Here is a 9,284-nt window from a genome sequence, read left to right on the forward strand (position 1 = left end):
CGCGCTCCCACACGCGATCGCACAGTCCCCTCTAGTGGATATTTCTCCTGCATCCCGTGGATCTCTCTCCCGCATGCCAGCTGCTGGCCTCCAGGCCCTGGCTTCGAGCGGCGATGCCGGGCACCATCCTGCTCCTCTCCGCACGCCGAAATGGAGCGCAGCAGCCCTGCAGGTGCAAAGCCCCGTCCGGCTGCCGCCGGGGGCTGAGCCATCGCTGGCTCCGCTCGCTCCCCGCCTGCGTTATTCGGGTGACTCAGCCTCCCTCCGTCCCCTGCCCTGGCTTTGTCCCACACCACCCGCAGCCCTTGCGTCAGGGCTGGCCCCTGCGCGGCACGGCTGGGCTGACCCCGGCCCCGCAGCCCCCGCTTCGAGTTCTTCGGGCATCGGCCAACGTGAGAGCGAGCTAAGGAATAATGCAGGCGAGAGCATCGCTTGCTGTGCCCTTGCCAGGTCCTGCAAGCAGGACCACAGTGTGCCGAAACGGGCTGGAATGGGGGTGACGTCCTTACAGGGGGTGCCTGAACCCACACCCTGCGCCCAGGCTCCGGGACCAGCCGAAATTCCCTTAGATTTTGGGTGATGCTCCAGTTCAGCCCCCAGTGCTTAGATGTTCGAGGTGCTGTCGTTGCTTTTGACATCCTTTCGTCCCTGTGCTGCTCTGTCCCGGGGCCACATTCACCTCCTGGGGGTGTGGGGGTGGCTCTGGTGCAGTCCCTGCCTGCGGGGAGGGCACGAAGGCTCCTGGGCAGGGGGCTGCAGCTCCCCCCTGCTCAGGGGAGGTGCCGCTTGCAGGTCCCTGCACCTCGCTCTGTCCCTTGCTGGGGAACATGTCCCCAGTGCCACCGCCATGCAGGCAGCCCCAAAACGCAGCCACAAGGGCAGAGAGGTGCTTGTTCCCCTAACCACCCCCCTGGGCACATTTTTGGGACCATGGTGGCATTTGGGGGGTGAATACCTGGTCAGGGATGTGCTGCCCGAGCTGGCCGGGAGCCCATGGGTGCCCCTGGGCACCCCTGTCCCACCAGAGCCCACGGGTGCCCCCGGTCCCCAAAGGCAGCTGCACCCCCGGAGCCCACCTCCCCGCAGAGAGAGGCTGAGCCTGTGGCACAGAAAAGTTTATTGTGCGTCTCCTTTGCAGCGTGGCAATGGGAACATGCATCTCTTTGTAGCCCAAACAGAGAGGAAAAGCCCCAAATCTACGCTCTTTGGTTAACCCTGAGAGTGCCAGGGACACGCGCTGTGCCTGAGCTCCAGCAGGATTTCCTCTCCAGCTCACGGATGTCGTAGCAGAGCACGGAAACGCACAGCCCAGCCCTGCTGTGAATGCCCCATCCTCCCTGCGGACCCCCAGCATCGGGGCTCGGGCTCAGAAATGCACATCTCGGGCACGAGCTGTACCACATTTTTCCTTGCCGTGGCATCTAGGCAGGGTCCGAGCTGTGGCAGGATTGGGCTCACCGGTGAACTGGCTAAATTAAGGAGTTCTTGCAACCATCGAATGCAGTGGTCTGAGCTGGAAGAGGAAATTCAAACTGTCCTTAAAGCTGGACGTGGCAGTGAGCTACTGCCAGGAAAACAAACAAACAAACAAACAAACAAACAAAAAAATGAGAACAACAGGAACAACAACAACAGGGGAAAGAACAACAATTCCCATGCTTCGTCCCAGCGTCAGTGCTTGTTTCCTCTGTGCCACGCTGATCCTGGAGGAGGGCACAGGAGGCCATTCCCTGCCTGGAGCATCCCTCCCAGCACTAAAACTGCCCCTTGGTTCTCGTTCTGCCCACGGGGACTCTGTGTAATGGCACTGCTGTGCTGGCAGGGCTGGTTTCAGGTTTTCTGGCCCCAAGGACTCCCCAGCCCCAGGTGCAAAACCCCCCCAGCACCCCCACGCAGACAGCAGAGCCACAAGGGGGGCAACTGCAAAGCCCGAACTCTGTTTCTGGGAAGCTGGATGCCAATAAACCCCGGTGTTTATTGCAGTGCTCCTCGCCAGCCTCTGTTTTATAGATGTGCGTTTAAAAATAAAAGCTCTGTGCATCCCAGCTGGCTGCAGAATGGCTCGAGCACTAAAAGGACCACTCCACTGGGTGATGGAAAGTCGTGTCATGGCCCCAACAGGACGGCAACCATGCGGGATTTCTGTGCATCCAGGCAGAGTCTCATACAGGGACAAACTCCTGCCCTGCTTTCAAGTATATTTGGTGTGAATCCATGTGGTCTCTCTGGCATCACACAACGCACCAAGGGGGAAAGATCTGGACCTGGAAAGCTGCATCCCCTGGGTCCGCCCCAGCTTTGGGAAAAGATGTGGGGTTTGGGGCAGCCGTAGCAACGCGCCTGCTCCAGTTTCAGCTCGAGGAAAGGGCCCCGGGGAGCTTGGGCAGCTCTTGTTTAAATGGTGCCACGAGGGACAAGCTGAACTTGGAGCCCATGCAATGCCACGTGTGATGCTCAGCAGCCGCAGCAGCTGCCTGCGCTCGCCCGCTGTCCCTGCTCCCTGCGTGCAAAGCCCCGGCCAGGGCTGCTCTTGGACGGAGAGCTGCTCCTCAGGTGGCTAGCACTGCAGACACAGCCCAAACACGTGCCCGGAGAAGCACAAAGTGGTTTAAACAGGATAAAAAAATAAAAAAAAAAAGTTAAATCCTTGCGGTACGTCACTCTCAGACCACACGGTCTTTACACAACCTCCCCATCCCAAGAGACGGGGCAGCTTTCAGAAAGAGCTGAGGCAATTCGGGCTTCACCCCTGGCCCCACAGCAGCTGGGGAAGGCACGGATTCAGAAGCACCGACTTCGAGAGCCCCTCTGAGTCCCAGACGTGGTGGGGCAACTGCTGCTGCTGAAATGTGCTGTTCGTTGGCTGCGTGGCTTTCAGCTCACATTGTTTTTTTGCTGATGGGGCCAAAAGAAGAGAGGAGAGGGAAGCCAAAGGCTGGATGAGCAGCACACGGGGTGGCTGACCCATGCCACATGTCCCAGCGGGGAATTTCACCCCCGTGGTCAGCAAGTCCTTGGTCCAGGTCAGCAGGGGATAGTGGTGCGATCCCAAATGGGGTGGGCAGTGCTGCTGGATACCCTGAATCACCCCTGAGAGAGCTGCAGTGATGGCCGTGCCGCACCCTGCACGTCCCTGGGGCTCTGCCTGGGGACACCCAGTGCAGTGCCCCCCCAGGACAAGGACATCTCCTCTCCAGGGCCAGCAGGAGAAGCAGCAGCGGCTGCTTTGTGGTGCAGTTCAGGGGCTGGCACAGGCTCAGGGAGGTGGGAACCAGCCAGGCAGGGAAAGAAGAGGTACAGCTCTTCTTAAACATGTCCCTCCCGGAGCTGCCGCTTGCTCCGAGCGCTCCCTTTTCAGTGCCCGTTGTTCCAGCTGGCCACTCGCAGCCCCGGCCGGCTTCCCCGAGGTGAAACCAGACAATCAGGCAATCAGCTCGGCAGCATCGACGGTCCCGCTGCCTGAGCCTGGTGGTTTGCACCACCCAAGGCTTTCTGCATGGAAGGATCCATCCCCAGAAGGATCCACCTCTGGGTGGACGCACACCCAGAGCTCTCCTGGCGAGCTGATTTTGGGCACGATGAGGAGAGAGATGGGGCACGGACCGTGCAGCCAGCATTGTGCAGACCTCCCTGGCTTTGAAATCCATCAGATCACTGGCTTGCAGGGTGAGACGGGAGCTCCTGCAGAAGCTGCTGGGCTTCCAAAAAGGGCTTCTGCCAGCACTGCTCTGCCTGCTTGCTGCATGAGCAATGCCCAGGGTGAGAGGCCTGAGTGATGGGCAGTGGGAGAAGAGCCCCAGAAATTTGGGAGGCGAGTGCCCAGAGCTGGGGAAGGAGGAAAAGCCTTCGGACAGGGTAAAGAACCCCCCTCACCTCTGCCAGCCCGCATGGTTTCTTGCAGCTCTTGTGTAAAGAAACATCTGCTCCCTTCTTCCCAAAGCAGCTCTAAAGCCCCTCTGTGCGTAGCTGCAGCAGCTCCTCAGGGACGAGGGTGGATGGGGATCCTTCATGCCAGCCGGAGGACAACTCCACCACGGGTGTGACCGTGCCCCACAGGGACAGAGAGCCACGCCATGCCATGCCGGAGGAGGACAGTGATGCTGGGGGTGCAGATGTGGCAGTAAATGCCCCTGGCTGGGCTGAGATCCACTCCTGGGGTCCTTGGTGCTTCATCTCCCCCTCCTCTTCCTCTCCACACTAGGGACGGCATCTGTCTGTCTGTCCGTGGTGTCAGCCTTCAGCAGGACTCCGCAGGGCGACGAGCGGGTGGCCGCAGCCCCAAGCGGCCACGGGAGGCTGGTTTTTAGGTGGCCCGGCCGGGCGGCAGCCGTTTGCTGTCCAGAATGGCCCTCCAGTCGTCAGTCCAGGACTGCAGCCGGCGGCTGGGGGGCTTCAGCTGCAGATGCCTGTTGTGGCAGGCTGTGAAGAGCACATGCTCCCAGCTGGGGTTCAGCTCGGCCCCTGCAAAGCAAGGAGAGAGGTCAGCTCACCCAATTCCTCCTCTGCGAGGCACAGAGCTTGATCTTGCTCACAAATGTGGACACAACCCCCTGACAAGAGCTTCATCAGCCAGACAGGGACCAGCACCCATCACCCCCAATGCCATCTGCCCCTTGGGGCCGTACACAGTCACTTCTGCCACCCCACAGTGCCCTTACCTGTTATGTCAGGCCTGTCGTCTATAAGCAGGTCAGCAGAAACCACCGTCTTATCTCGCGTCAGAACAATCTGCTCGAGAAACTCGGGGCCAAAGTGCTTCTCCACCCAGGCGTACTGCAAGGCGAGGGGGAGCAGTGAGAGGAGGCAGGCTGCAGGTGTGGCAGCAGCCTGGCACTGCACGGCCCCACTGCCGACACGAGCTGTGACACCCTGCCGAATTGGTTTGTTAGCGGGAAGGGTTCAGATGCTGCTGGAGAACAAGCTCTTTTAAACCCAGGCAGCTTCTGGCATCACGATGAAATATTAAGACCACGTGCATGCAAGTGGCAGAGCTCGGCCGAGGGCAGAGCGGCCGCGCTGAGAAGATGCTTGGGAACAGCATTCCTGGTGGGGCGGGGAAATGTTGCTGCTGGTTTACAGCTGGGCAGACCGAGGCACGTGAGGGCTTCACTGGGCAGCACGGTACAGGAGGGGGAACCGGGTTTCAGACCTGCTCACCTTCTCGTAAGGGCAGTAGCGGTACTTCTTGATAGGGCTTGTGCAGATGAACACGTCGGTGCTGCCACGAGAGAAATGGTGACAAGCTGTTAGCTCCCCCTCGCACAGGATCCCACCCACGGGCACGTTCTCCTTTTTGCCACTCTCACTGGGAGCAGAAAGCTGAAGGGAAGGGGATGCACGGGGCTGATTCTCTTGGTGACCAACCTGAGAGTCAAAATCCCCTCTTTCCTCCCATGCACGGCGGGCTGGTCGGCATTTTCAGTGCTGACACTGTATTGAGCACTTCTGCCAGGAGGCAAATCAGCCTGCACACCACTGCTGCTCCCCCGTCCGTCCCCAAATACCACAGGAAGGTTTCTACTCACTCTGCCAAATTTGCCATTTGCTTCACAGCTTCCACAGCACCGGGGAGCGGGTCCAGCTCGATGAAGAAGTTCTTTGATTCCCAGATGCTGATGGCTTTCTCCTGTGAGGGGAAAGAGAGCGGTTACTGCACAGGGCCTTCTTCTAGAGGCTGTCCAGAACCGAACAAAACCTCGGGTCCGTGGCCAGAGGGGAACTTCCATGTGGATCCAGCTGAAGTGGCCTGGTACCCCTGCTGCAATGTGATGCAGTTCAGCTCAAGACGCTCTCTGCCCTATTTATCTCCATCAGATCACTTAAAATAGCAGCCGGGCTGCTCTCATAGGAGACAATGTAATATAGGATGAAATATATGTCAGGATGAACGCTGACAATTTTCCTTGGGGATGCCCGGGCGAATGGAGCAAGAAACTCCAGGCAAGGGTTTGAAACACATAATATCCAGGTCTGCAGCCCGGGTGCACTGCTCTGGTGCTAAGGGAGAGCTGAGCAAAGAGAGACCATAGGGGGCAAAGCCCTGGGACGAGGACAGAGTCCAGGGGCTGCCTGCAATGGTCCCAGCACAGCTCTAAGGAACAGCATCCGGAGCTCCTGTGCTTCCCTGTTCTCCCTCAAACAGATAATGGCTTCTCAGTCGCCAAGAAAAGCAATTATTTTGCGCAGACACGGGGCCCTTGGGGAGGAGAGCTTGGGAGCGTTGCAACATGGATGTGGGCAGAGGAAGCAGCCGTGGCCCGGTGTTGCAACGCAGCCGAGCAGCTGCAGCCACAGCTGGGAGGTTTTGGTGGGAGCCCTGCCCTGAAGGATTGACCTTGATTTTGAGCATCTCTGCTGCTTTATTTGGGGTGGAGGAATAGGGACAAAGGAACTTTCAATCCCTCCTGGCCTCCTTGCATTGCAAAGTTAAGGAGGAGCCTGCAGAGCATCAGGGTAGGAGAGAGCAGCCACAACAGCATTTACATGGTGCTTAAATAAGCTCATAGCCAAAACCAGACAGGTTGGACAGGCCAGATAGACTCATCCTGCCTGACAAGTGGGAATCTACACTATCCCACCATCTTTTGCCCTTACTACATCTGCACTGGGGGAAGAGAACGGGCAACCCATTACATATTTGTGCACAGAGCATTAAACACGACATGCTGGAATCGAACCCATGTAGTTCTTCAAAAAATCCCAGGTAATGTGAGATCAGGCACACCTAACTTAAAAGGTTGTCCCAAACAGACCCACTATTGCACTCCTTTGCCTGAGGGGCAGAAAACATCAGTAGCTCAGAGGAAAAAAAAAAAAAAAGACTTCTTCATACACATCTTAATGCCTGTTCAAAAAGAAACGCACCGATTGTGTGCAAGAGAGCCAGCAGAAATGCCTCCTGGTAGCATGAAAAGAGCAGCCACCCTACTAGTTTGCCAAAGGGCCAGGCAGACTCCAGTTGCTCTGCCTTAGATCGGTGAGCAATGATGTTTTATTTCTAAGGTACTGAATGTAGTTGCACAAGAGACAGCTAAGAAACGTGGCCTGATGCAGCAAAGCACTTCAAACGGTGCTCAAGTGTTTTCTTACAGCAACGACTTCCGTAGCTATTCTGCTTCCACTTATGTCAAAAAGCGTTTTGCAATCAAGCTCGATGGGGGAAGAACTAAGCTCATCTTGAGGAAAAGACCTGCTTAGCTCAAAGAGCCAGAATAACTCCCTGTGGCAGGAGGGAGACAAAAATCCCCCAGGCTGGAAATCCCACCCTGTGCCAAACAGGACGGACCCCGCTTGTGAACCTCAATGTTCTTCTCAGCTCTCTCTGTGAGCGATTTCCCCACTCATCCAGAAGTCCCCATCCTCGCAGGCTCTTTGTGTTACTGAGCTGCTGTTCTCCATTCGCTTGGACTCTTCTGGTCCTGCTTTCCAGCCTCCTCGGCAGATCGATAGTGCTCTTTGACCAGGGGAACTGGAATGTCCCATGTGCCCACAGCCACCGAGCAGCTTCTACGCTCCTTATCCCTGGTCTGAAAGCAAGGCTGAAAGCAGGGCTGCCCTGAGGCTGGTCTGCAGAAGTTTTACTTGTTCAGCCCAAGGTTTTGGGGTTTTTACCATGGCTGAAGCAAAATGAGTTCATTTAACACACCCAAAGTAGTTAACATCCAGGAAAAAAAAAAAAGGTATCATGCATTACCCCATCCAACTTTTAGCATCTGCCTTATTGCATGGAGGATGTTCTCCATTCCCCTTTCATCAATCCCGGCTAGCGGGGACACGTCATTCCTTCAGCTCTTTGAGCCACCAAGGACTTTGCCAGTGGGAAGCCCTGGACATTACGCATGCTCCCTTCCTTACAGCCTCTGTGCCACTGAAGAAGAGTATTTTATCTGCTGCAACTACTTTCAACTGGTGCAATTACAAGCCTCAGATAAGACCACAGACCTCCAAGTGAGATGGTAAACTTGCAGAAGCAGAAACCGACTTTCTGCAGCACTGAGCCCTTTGTTGAAAGATAAAGTACAACACAGAGAGAGCTCCTGCTTCTAGGCTTTAATTACTAAAACATATCACAATATTTTTCAGACATGTGAGGGCTTAGGTTCTTTTTAATTTTCAGTAAGCTCTCACATGAAGCATCAATTGCATGGTTAGCTCTCAACTCCTCTGCTGCGTCCCACCGCGTACATTGCTGTTGAGGAACTAAATAAATCCATCTAGGGATAGAACCAACCCATGAAGCATGGCCAAATCAGAGCTAGAACAATCCAGCTAAGCGACTTTGCTTCTTTTATAAACAAACAGATGTTCTGAAAGATCTCCTTTCCTTGCATCTCCATCCATGCATGCAGGGAAAGGAGACAGACGTGCATTAAAAATGCTGGATTTCTGGGATAAGATGCACCGCTGGAAGCTCTGCTGCGTGCAGACCTGTGCCTGCATTCGGGTGGGAGCTCCGGCCAGCACCCACCACCCTCCCAGCACTGCACCCACCAGCCAGGGGCCAGAGGGTGCCTCGTGCCGGAGCTCTGGGAGCAGCAGCAGGGCGCAGAGCAAACACGAGCCGCGCGCGGAGCCGGGGGATGCAGAGACTCACGCTCAGCTCGGGTCCCAGGCGCCCGTATTGCTCCGACACCCAGAAACCCCTCCGGTCCTCCAGGGCAATGTAGGGCTTGTCGGGGTACCTGGCCCTGAACTTCTTGAGGAAGCCTCCCTCGAAGTCGGCCAGCACCCCGTCCATGTCCACCAGCACCCGCAGCGCCCTGCGGGACCCCGCTGCGGGGCCGGGCCCCCTGCCCAGCCCTGCCAAGGGGCCGCAGCGCCGGGGGGGGCGGAGGTGCAAGATGCTGCTCAGCAAAATCATGGTGGGAAGGGAGGCTTGGACAGCTGGGGGGGTCTGGGGGGGGAAAGAGGGGGGACTTTTATTTCAAGCACGCAACCTGCAAGCAAGCAGACCTTGCAAGCAGGTCCCCTGGCAGATGCAATAGGGAAGAGCTGGGGGGATGCGAGGGGGAGCAAAGGGGGTGCGAGGGGGTGCCAGGGGGGTGCGGAGGGGATGCGGAGGGGGTGCAGGGGCTCGTCCTCGCCCCGGGGCCTCCCCGCCCCATCCCCTCCCTTGCAGCAAGCACCGAGCAGGCGGCTGCGGGTCTGGGGCCGGGGGGCTCCCGGGAGCCGCGGGCCGGGGCCCGGCGCTGGGACGTCCCCGACCCGGCAGTGCAAAAGCCCAGTTCCTCTTCCCGGTGCCTGGCCGAGCCCGGAGAGCGGCGGCACCGCCTTAAAGCTGCACA

The 9,284-nt window shown here is 57.5% G+C and overlaps 1 protein-coding gene across 1 annotated transcript; it reads right to left on the reverse strand.

The window, feature by feature from the left end:
* Positions 1-1,101: 1,101 nt before the first annotated feature.
* Positions 1,102-9,248, reverse strand: NT5M (5',3'-nucleotidase, mitochondrial). The gene is made up of 5 exons (XM_035563487.1): positions 8,594-9,248; positions 5,526-5,626; positions 5,158-5,218; positions 4,659-4,773; positions 1,102-4,461 (listed from the first exon to the last, which is right to left on the reverse strand). Exons 1-5 carry the CDS (start codon positions 8,858-8,860, stop codon positions 4,304-4,306), a joined length of 702 nt encoding a protein of 233 aa, XP_035419380.1. The 5' UTR covers positions 8,861-9,248; the 3' UTR covers positions 1,102-4,303.
* Positions 9,249-9,284: the final 36 nt, after the last annotated feature.

The sequence above is a fragment of the Cygnus atratus genome, chromosome 15 (assembly GCF_013377495.2).
Source record: "Cygnus atratus isolate AKBS03 ecotype Queensland, Australia chromosome 15, CAtr_DNAZoo_HiC_assembly, whole genome shotgun sequence".
Lineage (NCBI taxonomy): Eukaryota > Metazoa > Chordata > Aves > Anseriformes > Anatidae > Cygnus > Cygnus atratus.